This window comes from Geotrypetes seraphini, chromosome 3 (genome assembly GCF_902459505.1).
Source record: "Geotrypetes seraphini chromosome 3, aGeoSer1.1, whole genome shotgun sequence".
NCBI classification, from domain to species: Eukaryota; Metazoa; Chordata; class Amphibia; order Gymnophiona; family Dermophiidae; genus Geotrypetes; species Geotrypetes seraphini.
The window spans coordinates 53433792-53453602 of NC_047086.1; the positions used below are offsets into that span (position 1 = coordinate 53433792).

The 19811-nt window shown below is 47.0% G+C and overlaps 1 protein-coding gene across 1 annotated transcript in view; it reads right to left on the minus strand.

Moving 5' to 3' along the window:
- OGFRL1 (opioid growth factor receptor like 1) overlaps window positions 1-19811 on the minus strand; it is a 70804-nt gene that overhangs the window by 43938 nt on the left and 7055 nt on the right. Inside the window, exons 2-3 of the mRNA XM_033939217.1 lie at window positions 4057-4143; window positions 3754-3832 (exon numbers count right to left, since the gene is read on the minus strand). Coding sequence (XP_033795108.1) covers window positions 3754-3832; window positions 4057-4143 — 166 coding nt within the window. The remainder of the gene's footprint in view (window positions 1-3753; window positions 3833-4056; window positions 4144-19811) is intronic.

Sequence of the window (19811 nt, forward strand, 5' to 3'; positions counted from 1 at the left end):
TATCTCCTAGCTCTTGATGACAAATATAGTGCTACCAGACATGCAGAGCTATGACAGTTCAGACCTGTCGGAAATTTTTGCCCACAAATGTAGGACAGTCTCTCGTAAGAAGTGGTGGAGACAGAGACTGTCTGAACTCAAAAAGGCGTAGGATAGGCACGTGGGATCTCTTAGAGAGAGGAAGAGATAATGGTTACTGTGGATGATCAGACTAGATGGGCCATTTGGCCTTTATCTGCCATCATGTTTCTGTTTCTATGACAGCGAGGTCAGGGAATCACCCGGCAATAATAGAGAATTGCCCAGAGTGCATGTATAAATATTAATGATCTCGTTGTAATACATTTGCATGGAAGAGTCAGAGTCTACTAGGAAGCTCAGAAAAGACCATGGTGAACCCTTTTGAAAATTGGCCGGTAGAATACTTCCATGCTGAACTGGCTGGAACCGGTTTAGCAACCATCATTAAAGGTACAGTGGATTTTGAGAATCTTTTCCTCTTTTAAAATATGCAAAACTAGAATTATCTGCTTAAGGGTAACAGAATGTTCGCCAACCCAATAAATTTAATGGAATCTCTCCCAAAAGATCAAAAGACAACAGTCCAACTGTGTTCCACTAATTCAATTATCTAGAGATCCAATGTTGGACTGCTCCCAAGTCAATCTCCCAAAACTTAGTCGATGGCTACCTCATCTGATCTGTACTTATTTGACTGGATAACCCTCCTAAATTAATCTAATCTTTACTATATTCTTTTAAATCCTGTCATCATTTTACATCATAATACAAATAATTCTCTCCTTTGAGCTAGGGACTGGACTAAGGGAGAGGTCATACAATTTTCTGTATAAGTTTGTTTTGTTAAAAAGAAAAATGTAGATGTCGCACACTCACATGTAACATTTTGGTTAAAATAGCAGGCAAATTATCAGGAAGTCAGGGTTCAAATCTCACTGGGAAGTTATATAATCCACTGCTGGCTCAGGTACAAAATTAGACTGTAAGACATCTGAGGACAGGCAAAAAACTACTTTAATGTGACCTGCCTTGAACTACTACTGAAAAAGGATGAGCTAAAATTAATCTCAGCAGGATGCGTCTGCTCAATATTACAAAGGAGTTCTCAGCTTATGAAGCCATCTGTTTACAAGATGTGTGACCATCTGGGAAAACTTCAAGTACTACCTAACCTCCCAGCAAACATGATTCTATCATATCCAGAGTTGCCTTTTTTAAAAAAAACAACAACCCCCCCCCCCCCACACAAAAACATGGATGTCACTGTACTGAATGCAAGAAAAGAGTGAGAGAACAAAACGAACAAATCTGTCCCTGTCTATTTTTTCTATGCCCTTCATGATCTTGAAACCTTCAAGATCATGAAGGGCATAGAAAAAATAGACAGGGACAGATTTTTCAAATTAAGGGGATCAATAAGTATAAGGGAGCACTCAGAGAAATTGAAAGGGGAGAGGTTTAGAACAAACACCAGGAAGTTTCTTTTTCACACAGAGGGTAGTGGATACATGGAACACGCTACCAGAGGATGTGATAAACAGGAGCAAGCTACAGGGGTTCAAAAAAGCTTTGGATAGGTACTTGGAAGACAAAGGGATTGAGGGGTACAGATAAGAGTAGAGGTAGATTATAGGGATGGGATTAGAGGTAAATTACAAAATTAATCAGGGACCACTGTTCAGGCACTAGGCCTGATGGGCCGCCGCGGGAGCGGACCGCTGAGCAAGATGAACCTCTGGTCTGACTCAGCGGGGGCAACTTCTTATGTTCTTAAAAATAATAACTACACAGGAGGACAAGTTTCAAAGTGACACACTCTAGTCAATGGTGATTTACTAGAGTAAGTCTGCCGATTATTGCCCTCCCACAGTGGGAAGAAAAAGTTCCATAATGCACCTTTATAGTTACATTCACAGGAAAGGGATTGGGACTTGTATACCGCCTTTTTGTAGTTTTACAACCACACTCAAAGCGGTTTACATACAGGTACTTCAAGCATTTTCTTTCTCTGCCCTGGTGGGCTCACAATCTATCTAATGTACCTGGGGCAGTGGAGGATTAAGTGACTTGCCCAGAGTCACAAGGAGCAGCCTGGGGTTTGAACTCACAACCTCAGGGTGCTGAGACTGTAGCTCTAACCACTGCGCCACACCTCTCCTCAGGCAGTGTTCCAAGTGGCATATTTAAGCTGGTGAGGAAAAGCAAGCACATACGAAGGTGGTTTAAAACGTTCAGTTAAAAAAAAAAAAAAAAAGTTAAACAAATATTTTTAACAAAAAAAAGTTAGATTTCTCAACATAGTCCTGCGAGTGTTCAGTTTTTCCATCTCGTCCGTGTCAAATTTTAAAAAAATATTTAACTCATTTTTTTTTTTTTACTGAACTTTTCAAACCGCTCTCGTAGTTTGCCTTTCCAACTCTATGCACGCACTTTTGCATGCCAGGTAGAACACTGCTGGCAATGCCTATAGGTACCCTGCAGGAATAGCAAATTTCAAAGCAAAATTTGAACTTTTGCTTTGAAAATTGATGAAAAGTCAAAAGGTTTAGCCTATCCAAGGACTTTGTTCTAGATATGAACAGTTTGAAAATTGCTCCCTGGGTAACTTGTCTCTTAAACACAATTATTTTGCTATAAATCAGAATGCTAAATGCTGAACACAATGGTCAACTACTTGGCAGCTAGGCTTCAATGCTAAAAAATGCAAGATAATGCACCTGGGTAAGAGAAACCCGCGTAGAACTTATGTACTAAATGGTGAGACCTTGGTTAGGACCACGGCGGAACGCGACCTAGGGGTGATCATTAGTGAGGACATGAAGGTTGCCAATCAAGTGGAGAAGGCTTCCTCCAGGGCAAGACAAATGATGGGGTGTATCCGCAGAGGTTTCGTCAGCAGGAGACCTGAAGTTATGATGCCGTTGTACAGAGCCATGGTGAGGCCTCACTTGGAGTACTGTGTTCAGTTTTGGAGACCACACTACCGAAAGGACGTGCTGAGGATTGAGTCGGTTCAGCGAACGGCCACCAGGATGGTCTTGGGGCTCAAGGATCTCACGTATGAAGAAAGATTTAAAAAACTGCGGCTGTACTCACTTGAGGAAAGAAGAGAACGGGGAGATATGATTGAAACATATAAGTACATCACGGGACGCATCGAGTCAGAAGATGATATCTTCTGGCTCATGGGACCCTCGACCACCAGAGGGCATCCGCTGAAAATCAGGGGAGGGAAGTTTCATGGCGACTCCAGGAAGTACTTCTTCACCGAAAGAGTAGTGGATCATTGGAACAGACTCCCACTCCAGGTGATAAAGGCCAGCAGCGTGACGGATTTTAAGAGAAAATGGGATACTCACGTGGGATCTTTAAGGGAGTAAATTCAGGGGAGGGGATACTTGGAATGGGCAGACTTGGTAGGCTGCAGCCCTTTTCTGCTGCTTTTTTCTATGTTTCTATGTTTCTACTTTGAAGAGTTCTTGGCTGATCCACATCTCGGTGGACAAATTACGCACTAGCTTTGTTTCCAGTTATGTATGTGACAAAATCCTTTTTCAGTCACTGTATGATATTTAATGGATCCAATTAACTTAACACTTATCGAACATTTTTCTAAATATTGCACCTTAAGTCCCAACAAAAACCCTTCCTTTCCCCCAACCCCCAGAAAAATACCACACGCCTTACTCCAATTCTGATTTTGGCTACGTACAGTTTCAGTAGAATACTTACCATCAGGTTTCAAAGGAATTTTGTTCAAATAAAACCTGAGATTCCACAAGTCATTCTGACATCGAGAATCTTTAAAGTTCTGTATGAATAAATATAAAAATAAAACGACATCAGTTGATGTTTTACAAACCAAATATGGCTCTACTTTTGGCAATTATCAATTTCTCCACATGCAGAGAATGGGGAAAAGAGCACATAAAGAACCTCTGTTGAGTAGGAATTAAGTCACGCTACCAGGCACATGTTAATTAAAAATATTCAAATTTATGCAGATTAGTTATCTCAAAGCTAAGACAAGCTCACCGGGTACTGGTGTCGATACTTGTACAAATCTCTCGCTGCATAAAAGCTTCTCTTTGGTTTGATTATCTGTTCAGCTACAGAATTGCTCTACAACATAAAACAAAAATATTCACGTCTCCAGTAGCACCAAGCTATATTTTTACCCTATTGCTCCTTGTTTTAAGTTTCAAGTTTTATTAAAAGTTTGATGAATCGCTATATCGTAATGGAAAGCGATGTACAAGTCTAAAAGCACAGTTACTTACCGTAACAGGTGTTATCCAGGGACAGCAGGCAGATATTCTCACATGTGGGTGACGTCATCCACGGAGCCCCAGCGCGGACAGCTTTTCAAGCAAACTTGATTGAAGTTTCAAGTTTGCACACTGCACCACGCATGTGTGTGCCTTCCTGATCCACTAGAGGGCGCATACCCTCCTCATGGTCCTCAGTTCAGATAGCTAGCAAAGAAGCCAACCTCGGGGAGGCGGGCGGGTTGTGAGAATATCTGCCTGCTGTCCCTGGATAACACCTGTTACGGTAAGTAACTGTGCTTTATCCCAGGACAAGCAGGCAGCATATTCTCACATGTGGGTGACCTCCAAGCTAACCAAAAAGGGACGGAGGGAAGTTGGCAATACAAGAAAACAGATTACACAAAACCGACTGGCCAAACCGGCCGTCGCTCCTGGACAGAGTATCCAGGCAGTAGTGGGAGGTGAAAGTATGAACCGAAGACCAAGTGGCAGCCTTGCAAATCTCCTCGATAGGCGTCGACCTGAGGAAAGCTACAGAAGCCGCCATCGCTCGGACTTTATGTCCCGTGACTCGACATTGCAGCGCGAGACCAGCCTGAGCGTAGCAAAAGGAAAAACAAGCAGCCAACCAGTTGGACAAGGTGCGCTTGGAAACTGGGCGTCCCAACCAATTAGGGTCAAAGGACAAAAAGAATTGAGGAACCGTCCAAGGAGACTGAGTGCGTTGAAGACAAAAATCCAACGCCCTCTGACAGTCAATTGTGTGAAGCGCCATCTCGCTAGGAGGCGAGTGGGGCTTCGGAAAAAAGACCGGAAGAACAATGGAAAGATCGAAAGGAAAGTCCGAAACCACCCTGGACAAGAACTGGGGTTGAGTACGCAGGACCACCGTGTCATGATGAAATACAGGAAAAGACGGGTCCGCAACCAGAGCTTGCAGCTCACTGACTCTGCGAGCAGACGTGAGAGCAACCAGGAAACCCACCTGCCAGGTGAAGTAATTCAAAAGAGCTTCATCAATGGAATCAAATGGAGGTATCACCAATTGAGCCAGGAACACACAAAGATCCCAAACCACCGGAGGGATGTACAATGAAGAAATCCCTCATAAAACGGGAAACCATCTGGTGGACGGAGAGCAGCGTCCCATTTAGCGGCCGAAGAAAGGCAGCAAAAGCACAGAGGTGGACTCGAATAGATGTAGATTTGAGACCAGACCGAGACAAGTGCAACAGAAAATCCAGCACTGAAGGCAAGGAGGCAGAGAGCGAATCCATGCGGTGCTCAGCACACCACTCAGCAAATCAGGACCATATCTGGGAAAAGCATTGCCGAGTGGAGATCTTTCGAGAGGCCTCGAGAACACCCCCACCAACTGAGAGAAACAGAAGGAGGGAGGCACGTTGCGAGGAACCAAGCTGATAATTGTAGAGACTGCAGATTGGAATGCAACAGAAACCGCAACACAGAGACAGCGGAGACGGGAACATAGGTAGAAGCTGAGTCTCCCTGACACGCTGGAGGAGCAGGGAGAACCATGGCCGCCAGGGCCACAGAGGAGCCATCAAGATCCTGGTGGCGCAGACCGACAGGAGGTGTATCAAAGACCCGAGAATCAGAGTAAAGGGAGGGAACGCATAGAGGAACCTGCCCATTCCATCGAGAAGGCAAGCATCCTCCTCGATGCGAACCCAGGAGAACATCCTCGAGCAATATCGAGGCAACCAGTGAGTGAGGGGCGAAGCGAACAGAACTACCTGTTGGGTTCCCCACCGAACAACCACATGCCGCAGAGTCCGAGAATGGAGCAACCATTCATGCGGTCGAAAAGGGCGACTCAACGTGTCCAACAGACAATGCTGCACGCCCTGGAAAAACACCGCCCGAAGAAAGAAGCAGTGGTGTAACGTCCCCTGCCAATGACGAAGGGCTTCCCTGCAAAGTAACAGGGAACCTGTACACCCTGGCTTGGTCACAGAAATAACGCCCCCGAGATGTCGGGACGCACCAGGACCCCGCAATCTTGCAACCCATAACGAAAATCCACCACGGCATTGTAAATGGCCCGGAGCTCCATCAGATTGATGCGGCTGCGACAGTCTGCACCCGACCAAGGACCCTGAGTCCGAAGGCCGTCGAGGTGCACCCCTAAGCCCATGCCGAGGAGTCCATCGGCAGAACCTTCTGATGCGGGGATACGAAGTGGTGGCCCACCAACGAAACGAGCGTGTCCAGGAGGGAGGCACCACAATGTGCTGGGAAGCGGGATCCCGATCCTGCCATCACTGAGATGCTCGGGTCCAGCGGGGAACACGAAGATGAAACCAGACGAACAGCGGGACATCACCGTGGAGACCCCTGATCCAAAAAGGATCAGCAACAGCTCAGCCGAGGCCGAAGACCGCTGAGACACCAGCTGACTCAAGCGCCGACAGGCAGCCTGCCGAGGCAGAGGCAGAAAAGACCGGAGGCGGACCGAGGACAGAGGGGCCACCTTCCGGCATAAACAAACAAGGGCCTCCCCCTGAGGCCGAGACAAGAAGGAGCGCAGACAAACTGGGTCCAGGTCCGCCCCGACGGACTCCCGAGATCGGGGTGGGCAGAGTCTGACCCACTCCCGTACTAGAAACTAGTGCAGGTCACGAAGGGCCAGGACTAGACGCAGAAGGGAGGATGGGAATGCCCAACCGACAGAAGAGAGGCAATACTCCCGGTGCGTAGACACAGAGACACCCCTCCCGAAGGGAGGGGAGGAATCCCCAGAAGGGGAGCAACCCAGAGGCTATGCGAGAATAGTCAAAAGGACGGCCAGGAGTCGCCGAAGCCGGCGGCTGAACCCTAACCCGGCGCTGCTGCAGCTATTGCGGCTGTTGCGAAGGAGGCCGAGATAACACAAGAAAGGTATCCAGAGGGCCCCTCCGGAGAAGGAGACCAACCCACCAAGGCAGACGGGATTTAGCTGGAGGCGTCCCGAGGGGCGAAGGACCGGTCGCGGTCTGAGAGGCGGTTAGTGGCCACCGCAAGAGAGGCCTGAAGAAGCGCAGAACTCACGCAAGTAAAAGCGGCGAGACGACCCTGGAGGTTCGGATCCTCAGCCACACTCTGCGCCAAGCGAGATGACGCATGGTGGGAGCAATAGAGCCGGAGCAGGGAGAGAGTCTCCTCCAGGAAACCAAACTCCGCACTACAAGAGTCCGTCACGGCTGCCCGGAATGAACCGAAGATAAAGCGGGGAAGCCTCTCAAACCGGAGCTGGAGACGCCGAGGCGCAAACCCGCAGTCGATGCCGAGGCCCAATACCTCAGCCGCTGCCGAGGTAAAACGGCCCAAGTGACGTCAAGGCACAAAGCTTCCGTCGACGGCACGAAGCCTCGGCAACGACGAGGCACCGAGCTCCAGCCGACGATGAGGCCCTCAGCCTCAGTCGACGTCGAGGCACAAGCCTCAGGCGACGTCAAAGCACCAGCGTCAAATGACGCGGAGCACACGGCCGCAGCCGACGTTGAAGGTACAAAGACACACAGCCTCAGTCGACATCGAGACCCCAAGCCCCAGTCGACAGTGAGTCAGAAAATCAAAGCACAAAGCCTTAGACGACGTCAAGGCACCCAGCCGCATACTACGTCGAGGCACAAGGCCTCAGGCGGTGGTGAGGCACCAAGCCGCAGTCGACGTCGAGGCACAAAGCCTCAGTCGAGGCACCAGGCCCCAGTCGACGTCGAGGCACCAAGCCCCCAGTCGACGTCGAGGCACGAAACCTTCGTCGACGTCGAGGTACGAAGCCTCCGTTGAGGCACGAAGCCTCAGTCGACGTCGAGGCACGAAACCTCCGTCGACGTCGAGGCACGAAACCTCCGTCGACGTCGAGGCACGAAACCTCCGTCGACGTACGAAGCCTCCGTCGAGGTCGAGGCACGAAGCCTCCGTCGAGGCACGAAGCCTCCGTCGAGGCACGAAACCTTCGTCGACGTCGAGGTACGAAACCTCCGTCGACGTCGAGGCACGAAACCTCCGTCGACGTACGAAGCCTCCGTCGAGGTCGAGGCACGAAGCCTCCGTCGAGGTCGAGGCACGAAGCCTCCGTCGACGTACGAAGCCTCCGTCGACGTCGAGGCACGAAACCTCCGTCGACGTCGAGGCACGAAGCCTCCGTCGACGTCGAGGCACGAAGCCTCCGTCGACGTCGAGGCACGAAGCCTCCGTCGGGGCACGAAGCCTCCGTCGGGGCACGAAGCCTCCGTCGGGGCACCAAGCCTCCGTCGGGGCACCAAGCCTCCGTCGGGGCACCAAGCCTCCGTCGGGGCACCAAGCCTCCGTCGGGGCACCAAGCCTCCGTCGGGGCACCAAGCCTCCGTCGGGGCACCAAGCCTCCGTCGGGGCACCAAGCCTCCGTCGGGGCACCAAGCCTCCGTCGAGGCACCAAGCCTCCGTCGAGGCACCAAGCCTCCGTCGAGGCACCAAGTCTCCGTCGAGGCACGCAGCCTCCGTCAAGGCACGCAGCCTCAGTCGACGCACGAAGCCTCAGGCGACGTCGAGGCACGAAACCCCCGTCGACGTCGAGGCACACAGCCTCCGTCGAGGCACGAAGCCTCCGTCGAGACACCAAACCTCCGTCGAGGCACCAAGCCTCCGTCGAGGCACCAAGCCTCCGTCGAGGCACGAAGCCTCCGTCGAGGCACCAAACCTCCGTCGAGGCACCAAGCCTCCGTCGACGGCGAGGCACGAAGCCTCCGTCGAGGCACGAAGCCTCCGTCGAGGCACGAAACCCCCGTCGACGTCGAGGCACACAGCCCCCGTCGAGGCATGAAGCCTCCGTCGAGGCACCAAACCTCCGTCGAGGCACCAAGCCTCCGTCGAGGCACCAAGCCTCAGTCGACGTCGAGGCACGAAGCCTCAGTCGACGTCGAGGGACGAAGCTCCAGTCGACGTCGAGGCACGAAGCTCCAGTCGACGTCGAGGCACATCGAGTTTCAGAAGTCGGCACCGTACCAATGAAACTGGTAATAAAGGTGCAGCAGTGCACTCCATAAGGGCAACCTCGATATGAGTATTCCCATGAAAGGAGGCACGCTTTGAAGGTCTCGTAGAGGCGGGCACGATCGCACTCGATGCCTGGAATGCCTGAGACTCAGCCGGTGGCGTTACCGAGGTAACGCACCTAGAAGAAAGAAAGAAAGAAAAACTTACCGGGGATCGAAGCTGCACAGTCCGATTCCAACGAAGGAAAGAGGGTCCCGGCCATTCTGCTCACACGAGGTGAGCCCAGAGAGAGGCCAGGGAAGAAGAAAATACAGCTGCAGGCAAATGAGGCCTAGCCGCATGGCTGAGGCCCAAGAAGGGCCTGCCGGAGGAAAAACACAATAAAAAGTCCTCTTTTTTTTATTTTTATTTTTTTTTTTGAAACAAAGAAATACACGATCAATTAACAAACGCACAGCGACTCCCTAACAAAATAAAGAAGCCGCGGTGCCAGAAAGGCACTTAGAAGAACGCAGAGAAGAGAGACAAGGTCTTTCTGGCTCAGCGGAAAACTAAGAACTGAGGACCATGAGGAGGGTATGCGCCCTCTAGTGGATCAGGAAGGCACACACATGCGTGGTGCAGTGTGCAAACTTGAAACTTCAATCAAGTTTGCTTGAAAAGCTGTCCGCGCTGGGGCTCCGTGGATGACGTCACCCACATGTGAGAATATGCTGCCTGCTTGTCCTGGGATAAAAAAGCATATAAAAACATTTTGCAATTCAGGGAGACAACCTGATTGACATACACTAATCAATAAACACGAACAGATCTTGTTTCATTCTAACAATGTATTTAATTGTAATGTATATACTGTCTGCCTAGCACAAGCCCTTCAAAATGATTTAAAGAAAAGATCCAGTTGTAAGATAATAATTAAACCAAATATAAAACTATAGAAGCTAAAGAGCTAATATTTTTATATATCCATAGATAATAAAAACATGCACAGTGAATGGTAGCTTTGGCCTTAATGGTTTTAAACACTCCCTCATGTCTGGTCCAGGGTATTAAGCAAAGTATGTACGCGTGTGTAAGCGGGACATCTGAAAACTGTATTCAATGATGGTTTTTTGAATCTCTGTAACTCTAGAGGGCATAATTTGAAGTTACAGGGAGGAAGACTTAGGAGCCATGCTAGGAAATTCTTCTTCGTGGCGAGGGTGCCCTCCCGAGGGAAGTGGTGGAGAGGAAAATAGTGATGGAATTTTAAAATGCGTGGGATAAAAATTAGAGGATCTCTAATTAGAAAATGAAGGATGCAAAGGAAAGAACTACCGGACAGACCTCCACGGTCTGTGTCCCATATATGGCGATTCGGTGTGGGATGGGCTGGGCTGGGCATCCATGTGAACTCCACTAATATGGAACAGGAGGATGTTACTGGCCAGACTTTACGGCAGATATCCTGCAAACAACAGGATGGTTGGATAGGCTGCAGTGAGCTTGGACGGCAACTTCAGCATTTGGAACCTAGGACAATATCAGACTTTACAGCCTAAAAATATCAAAGAAGAGACAAGTTAATCTAATCATGTATTTTTTTAAATGAGTATAACTTATGGGCTGACTGGATGGACCGTTCAGGTCTTTATCTGCCGTCATTTACTATGTTACTATGTATTGTTTTGTTTTAACTGCATCTGCTCTTTACACCCCTCCAGAGGCTGATACACTAGGTGGCTTACACATCCTACCTAATGGTTGAACCAGACCTCCATTTCCTTGGAAATATTTTGCCTTGTGCCGCATAAAGAGCAATTCCCCCCCCCCCCCCCACCAAGTATATTCTTGGGACATTTTAGGTATAAAAATAGAACATTAGAGGTTAACCGTTTCTCTTACTTAGCAACCCGAGATCAAAAGCTTAGTAGAAGCTTAGTTTAGTAGTCCAATGGCAGATGTAATTGAGAGGTCTTCATGTAATCACTAGGGTTTATATACAGGCTACGGCAACTCTATTTATATAGGCCTACTTAGAAACCCCCTCCCCCCAAACAAAAACCAAAAAAAACCCAAACAAACTGAAAAGAAGCTCAGAGGAGATATGATAGAGGTTTATAAAATACTGAGTGGATGTGAATCACTCTAGCGATTTTTACTATTTGCAGAGACTCTCGGCGTGACACATCATCTGTTTGGTTTTATATTATCTTTTTCAATATTTGTTGTGACATATGTTTTTTCCTTTATCTACCATGGACCCCTGATGAAGATTGTCCGAAACACGGACCGTGTTGTGTCCCCCGTTTGGTAAAAAGGTTTTAATATATAGTTTGCTTGTCACAATAAAATTCGCCTACATCATTGTACATATCTGCAGTTTTGGTTTGTTTGTTCCTGTTCCTGATCTCATTCCTCCCCAATTCCTCCCCTACCCCCCCCCACAGCATAAGCTTCAAAGACGAAACCTGGACCCCCACCCCTTGGTCAGATCACCTCCGATGCAACTTCAACTTACACTGGCTCAAAAAACAAAGCCAAAGGACTCCAAGAACTACTCACAAAGAAAAAACAATATGGACTAGAGGTCAACTAAACCCTGAAAAATTCTGGTCCCACTACAACCCAACATCCACCACAGACCCAAACCCCAACTTCATCCCAGGCTGGAACAACTTCACCACCCAGGTTCTAAATCACCTGGCCCCACTAAAACCCTATAAGAAAAAACACCACACATCTGCCAACTGGTTTGACGCCAACCTACTAGCTCTGAAACGAGCAGTACGCAAACTAGAAAGAATCTGGTGCAAATCCGGCACAGATACAGATAGATATGCCTGGCGTACTAAAGTTACCGAATACAAAAAAATGATCAAGGAGAAACGCTCCAAATATTATGCCCAATCAATCAACACCCCAACCCTGAACAGCAATAAACTCTTCAGACTTATCAACTCATTATTTGACATCAACTCATATAAAAGCTCCCCCACAGACCTCCCACCCTCTCCAACAAACCTAGCTGACTACAGTACTTCACCAAAAAAATTCACAACTTAAAAACCTCTCTCACAACAACAAGCACCAGCCCATCAACCCTTCTGCCCACCCCAAACAATGAAGGTATTATCGCCGACATGACCTGGAATCGCTTCGAGAACCCAGACTGGAACCTATATACTAAATATGCCAAATCAAACTGCCTTCTAGACAATTGCCCCCCCCTCCATCATGAAAACAGCCCCCCCCTCCTTTCAAAGTGGAGTTCTTCAACTGGATTACCCTCTTCCTGTCCACTGGTTACTTCCCACTGGAACTTGGCCACATCCTCATATCTCCAACCATCAAAATCCCAAAGAACCACTCTCCACAACCACCAACTACCGTCGCCAACATACCCTTCTTCCTCAAGATTATGGAAGGCCTTGTAAACCAGGACCTCATGTCCTACCTCGATAAATTTAACATCCTTCATGACTCCCAGTCTGGATTCCACACAAACTACAGCACGGAAACCGTCCTAGCATCTCTAACCGACTACCTCCTCCAACTATTCTCACAGGGAAACAGTGCCCTAATACTCCAGTTTGACCTCAGTAGTGCCTTTGACCTGGCAGACCATGACATTCTACTCAACTACCTCGATTCCATAGGCATTTCGGGACAGGTACTAACCTGGCTCACAGGCTTCTTAAAAAACCGCACCTACCAAGTACACAATGAAGGAACCTACTCCCACACCTGGTCCAACCCCTGTGGTGTTCCACAAGGCTCCCCCCTATCACCTTCTCTATTCAATATCTACATGACTTCACTGGGACACATGTTATCTGACCGAAAGTTGAAACCCTTCTTTAGATACGTGAAAGGGAAAAAACCCACAAAAGAGGCGGTGGGACCCCTGGACGACCAGGGAAGAAAAGGGTACATCAAAGAGGATAAACAAATTGCAGACAAACTAAATTCCTTCTTTGCGTCCGTCTTTACGGAGGAGGATACCGCAAAAATACCAGAAGCAGTGAAAGTGTTTAGTGGAGTAATAGAAGACAGCCTCACCACAGTTGAAGTGGAGTTGGACCAGATATACTACCAGATCGACAAACTTAAAAGTGACAAATCCCCTGGACCGGATGGAATTCACCCGAGAGTTTTAAAGGAATTGAAGGTTGAAATCGGAGAGCTATTGCAAAAACTTGCCAATCTGACAATCAGAACTGGACAGATACCAGAAGACTGGAAGATAGCGAACGTCACGCCAATTTTCAAAAAAGGATCGAGAGGGGAACCGGGCAACTACAGACCTGTGAGCCTTACATCTGTCCCTGGAAAGATGGTTGAAGCACTGATCAAGGATAGCATAGTCCGGCACCTAGATACACACGACTTGATGAAACCCAGTCAACATGGGTTCAGGAAAGGGAAATCATGTTTGACGAATCTACTTCAATTTTTTGAGACCGTGAACAAGCAAATTGATAGTGGAATGCCGGTGGACATAATATATTTGGACTTCCAGAAGGCGTTCGACAAAGTTCCACATGAAAGACTTCTCAGGAAACTACAAAGCCATGGAATAGAGGGAGATATACACAGGTGGATAGGCAAATGGCTGGAAAACAGAAAGCAGAGAGTGGGCATAAATGGGAAGTTCTCAGACTGGGAGAAAGTGACTAGTGGTGTGCCCCAGGGCTCGGTTCTTGGGCCGATCCTATTTAATATTTACATCAATGACCTGGAAGAAGGAGTATCCAGTGAGATCATTAAGTTTGCAGATGACACAAAGCTATGCCGGGCAATCAGATCGCAGGAGGATAGCGAGGAACTCCAGAGCGACTTGTATCAGTTAGAGAAATGGGCAGAGCAATGGCAGATGAAGTTCAACGTGGAGAAATGCAAAGTAATGCATTTAGGTAGTAAGAATAAGGAACACGAGTATAGAATGTCAGGCGCAACTCTGGGTAAGAGCGAACAAGAAAAGGACCTGGGTGTACTGATAGATAGGCCCCTGAAGCCGTCGGCACAATGCGCGGCAGCGGCAAAGAAAGCAAACAGAATGTTAGGCATGATAAAGAAGGGAATCACGAGTAGATCGGAGAAAGTCATAATGCCGCTTTATAGAGCAATGGTCAGACCGCACTTGGAATACTGTGTACAACATTGGTCTCCCAACCTAAAGAAGGATATAAAACTGCTGGAGAGGGTGCAGAGATGAGCAACGAAGCTGATAAGAGGTATGGAGAACTTGGAATATGAGGAACGACTCAAGAAACTGGGACTGTTCTCCCTTGAGAAGAGGAGGCTGCGAGGAGACATGATCGAGACTTTCAAAATGCTGAAAGGCATCGATAAAATAGAGCAGGAAAATAAATTATTTACATTGTCCAACGCGACACGGACAAGAGGACATGGTTTGAAGCTAAGGGGGGACAAGTCCAGGACAAATGCCAGGAAGTTCTGCTTTACACAGCGAGTGGTAGACGCCTGGAATGCTCTCCCAAAGGAGGTTATTAAGGAATCCACTGTGCTAGGATTCAAAGGCAAATTAGATGCACATCTCCTTACGAGAGGCATAGAGGGATATGGGTGACTAAAACTACATCAGGTGTATACCTGACTGGGCCTCCGCGTGTGCGGATCGCCGGACTCGATGGACCATGGGTCTGATCCGGAGATGGCAGTTCTTATGTTCTTATGTTACGCAGATGACATCACAATTGTCATCCCCATCTACTCATTCTCGCAAGAAACAGAGCAACACATCTCATCAGTACTTACTATGGTCGAACACTGGACCACTCAGTCCAAACTGAAACTAAATCCAGAAAAGACCAAACTCTTCCTAGCAAGTCCCAACCACAAATTAACGAACACCACCTTACAACTCAACGACCTATTAACCCCACCATCAAAATCCTTGGAGTCATACTAGACCGCTGCCTGACCTTCGAAGACCACACCAACGCCCAGGTCAAAAAATGCTTTTATACCCTCTGGAAACTCCGTACCATCAAACATTACTTCGACTTCCCTTCCTTCAGATTGCTGGTCCAATCCCTAATCCTAAACACACTGAATTACTGTAATATAATTTATATAGGCTCCTACAAGAAAACCATCAAGCGACTGAGACTTATCTAAAACACCGCGGTCCGCCTAATCTTTGGCCTCAAAAAGTCAGACCACATCACCCCTTACTATAGAAAACTGCACTGGTTGCCAATAGAAGCGAGAGTCATCTTCAAATTCGCCTGCCTCTGCTTCAAAACCTTAACTGGCTTATCCCCGATTTATCTATCTCACCACTTCGTGTTCCCTGGAACCACTCGCACGCGTAATGCCAACCTGTTTACCTACCCTTCCCCAAAGGGATGCACCTACAAAAGATTCTTCAATAGAACTCTCTCATAACAAGCTGGCAGATGGACAAACTGCCTGACCACCCTCATCTCATCTGCCCCATCTTACTCATCCTTCAGGAAATCTCTCAAATCTTTCCTCTATGACAAATTTCTGGAACCTCCCCCATCACCAAATAATCAAATACTACTATCCTATAACTGATACTAGTTGTCTTCTTGACATTCACCACCCTGCATTGGTTTTGTACACTGCTTTGTTCTTTATAATGCCTCTCGCACTGCCTCTCCATTATATACATATCTCTGCTGTATATGTACAGTCTCCTGCATGGAAAATTCTACACTGTTCTTTGCTGTATAAATACCTTTACTGAATATGTACAGTTCGCATTGTATCTTCGCTATAAATGTACAGTCTCTTACACTGTAAACCACTTTGAACTGTTTGTGGTACTGCGGTATATAAAAAATAAAGTTATTATTATTAAAGTTATTTTTTTACTGCAGACGAGGTTGGACCTCCCTTCTTTTGGTTCTGTTGCTCTGTGCTTTTTTGTCCAACCTGTGAATCACTTGTTTACACTTTCCAAAAACACTAGGACTAAGGGTAGATTTAAAACAAACCATGAAAATATTTTTTCACTCCAATGTGTAATTACATTCTAGAATTTGTTGTCAGAGAACATGGTGAAAGCAGTTAGCTTAGCAGGGTTTAAAAAAAAGGTTTGGATAACTTCCTAAAATAAAAGGCTAAGTCATTATTAAGATGAACTTGTGAAAATTCATTGCTTATTCCTAGGACAAGCGGCATAAAATCTGTTTTACTCTTTGTGATCTGGGTTGGCCACTGTTGGAAACAGGATACTGGGCTTGATAGAAACATCATGGCAGATAAAGGCCAAATGGCCCATCCAGCGTGCCCTTTCACAGTAACCATTTTCTCTTCCTTCGGTCTGTCCCAGTAAGGCAACTCTTATGTTCTTATGTATTCATTAGTGTTATCAGTGCTGCCCCTCGGGGCAAACCACTTTGTAATGTTTTTAAACAGACCTAATTTTTACAATAACTCTTGTAAATCTATGTGCTGGCACTAGAAAAGGTTCAAAGAGTGACCAAGATGATAAAGGGGATGGAACGCCTCTCATACGAGGAAAGACTAAAAAGGTTAGGGCTCTTCAGCTTGGAAAAGAGATGGCTGAGGGTAGATATGATTGAAATCTACAAAATCTTGAGTGGAATAGAACGGGAACAGGTACAAGTGTAGCTGCGAGTGAGAAGAAACAGGCTGTGAGGGGAACAAGACATGATTTGTTAGAAAGGACATAAGATACAGAGGAAAGAGGATCTGAAAAAAATAGGAGTATCTTTGTAGGCTTGGGAAAGAGGGGTTAAGAGAAAGGTGAGAGGAAAGAGAAGACATAATGGAGGGAACAGACATGAAGGTGACAAAGATAAGAAGTGGCATAAGGAGTGACACTAGAAGGAAGTGAGATGAGAGAAGGTAGAGAGACAGGATATGGAGAGTCAAAATGCATGGCATAAAGATCAATGAAAGAAATGAGAAGCCTGGATAAGAATTTATAAAAGCACAAGGCAGAGAATATAGTTCAAACTCCTCTTACTGACTTACAAGTGCACTCACTCGGTAGCCCCTCAAATCTCTCCTCACTTATCTCCCCCTATGCTCCCCCCGTGAACTCCGTTCATCTGGTAAGTCCCTCTTAACTGTACCCTTCTCCTCCACCACCAACTGCAGACTCCGCCCCTTCCTTCTTGCTACACCATATGCCTGAAACAGGCTGCCAGAGTCAATACGTCATGCTCCATCTCTAGCAGTAATCCAAATCCAAGCTAAAAGCCCACTTTTTTTGAAGCTGCTTACAACTTTAACTCCTACTCATCATCAGATATCTTTACCCCTCATATCATTCCTTCTGCTAGAAACTCCACAACCCTGAGATGTCATGTCCATCTAAATTAGATTGTAAGCTCTTCTGAGCAGGGACCGTCTATTGAATGTTAAATGTACAGAGCTGCGTACACCTTTCAGCGCTTTAGAAATGATAAATGAAGATCTTTACTTTCTTTCTTCTGTTTTGTTGCCCCCTTTGTCCCTTGTCTGTACACCAGTTTATTCAGTTAGAATCAATGACAAATATGCCCCTGACACAGACGTGATGTTATAAGGCTAATGATGACTATAGATTTATGGAAAACCCCCTTGATGCCTGTTTTAGCTATATACAATTTTAATACCATTAGAATGCATCTACTTTTTGATGCTGCTGTTTGGCATTTTGATCCTTCTACATAGAAGAGTTAGGTAACCAATCAATAACTGTCTTCTTATAACTTAAGACATTTCAACAACTATGAACTCACCTTCACACTTAACCACTAAATGAACTTGGTTTGCTTGAAAAAAAACAAAACAAAAACCCAACCCACCCAACACCTAGGATGTTGAAATCCATCTACCGTATATACTCGAATATAAGTCAATTCGAGCATAAGACGAGGTACCCTTTTTCACCCCAAATAGGAGGAAAAAAGGTTGACTCGAATATAAGACTAGGGGGGGGGTTAATATTCATGTGCCCTGCCCCCACCCTCCCTTACCTGGCTCTGCACTCAGCCCCCCTTCCCTGCAAAGCTCTGCACCCAGCTCCTTTCCCTCCCTTGCTCTCCACCCTGTCTCGCAGGACTTGTGGAAACTTACGGCAGCCATTCAGCGAGTGGCTCAGCGCCGGGCAGGAGTGCGGAAAGCTCACTCCTGCCCGGTACACCGCTGGACCACCAGGGATTCAAAAAGGTACGCAGGCGTAGGCAAAAAATAACTGTCCGTGTCTCCTGTCTGTGTCAATGCTATGTTGTGTGGATCCAACTGCCAACATTCTTAACTAATTGTGACACCATCAAACACTGAAAAGACAAACGTTCTCTTAGGCTTCCATGGCTGGCGTCATGATTGTTGCAGTTGTCCGGGTCTCACCTGCGTCTGGGTAGGCAGAGCCAACGTTTCAGCCATCATGCTGATGGCTGAAACATCTGTTGTCCCTAAACAGGTATGTCAAGACCCGGTTAACTGCAACAGTCACTGAACAGACAATGTCACCATTATAGGCTGGGATAGTCAGCGCTATACTTAAAAAGAAAATATAAGGTTAATTTTATTACTATATCACCTCAGGTGTTTCTGCTTTTTAAAGCATAATGATTCTTTGGATTCTGGTTTACTCTAATGGCAGTGTCTCGCAAACTTTCCGGCCGGCGGCACACTTAAACCCAGTGTCCCGGCCGGAAGTCACACGGAAGTGCGTGGTCATCTACGCGATGACATCGCATGCATGTGTGACGTCATTGTGTTGATGTCCGCGCATGCAAAGGCCCATCTGGCCATGACCTGTTTCGGTAGAGGGATCCAGGAGGAGAGGCGGTGCGGGGAGAGGAGGACAAGACGCAGGAGAGGATGAGAGTCATCCGTACGGCGCGGATGACTCTCCTCCTCGCCAGTGTGTCGCGGCACACCTGAAATCTCAGGAGGCACACAGTTTGCAATACACTGCTCTAATGCTATATCTGTGGTGGACTATGGGAGTGGAGCAATAGCCAAATGGTTAGTGCAGGGTCCTGGGGAACCGAGTTTGATTCACAGTGCAGCAATACGTGACTCTGGGCAAGTCACTTATGCCTCCATTGCCCCAGGTACAAATTAAATACCGCCATATAATACCGCAAACCACTTTGACTGTAAGCGCAGAAAGGTGGTATATCACACCCCACCCTTTAGCCATAAAACTTGACATATCAAGCCCTGATTTTATTTTGAGTTCAAGTAATTTTATTTGCTTCCATGCGAATAAATTATTGCTGTTGGTTTACTCAAGTAGGGTGTGCCCCCCCCTTATCACCTTATGCTGGGATGCAAAAGCTTCATTCAACAATACAGCGGAACTTGACTATACCGTCTAGAAAGGAATTAAGTCTGCAGACAGTGAGAGAAAAGGTTTTTTTTTCATATAGTGGTCCAGATGAGTGGAATAAGGTTCCTTCTTTCATTAAGCAGCAAGAAAGTTTGCAGGCTTTCAAGAAATTGTTAAAACGTCATTTGTCCTGTTGTATGACTTCATCAGCTTTGTTTTGACTACTACGTTTGCTCATTGAATTGATGCTTTTGGGATGGAAGGGTTGTTTG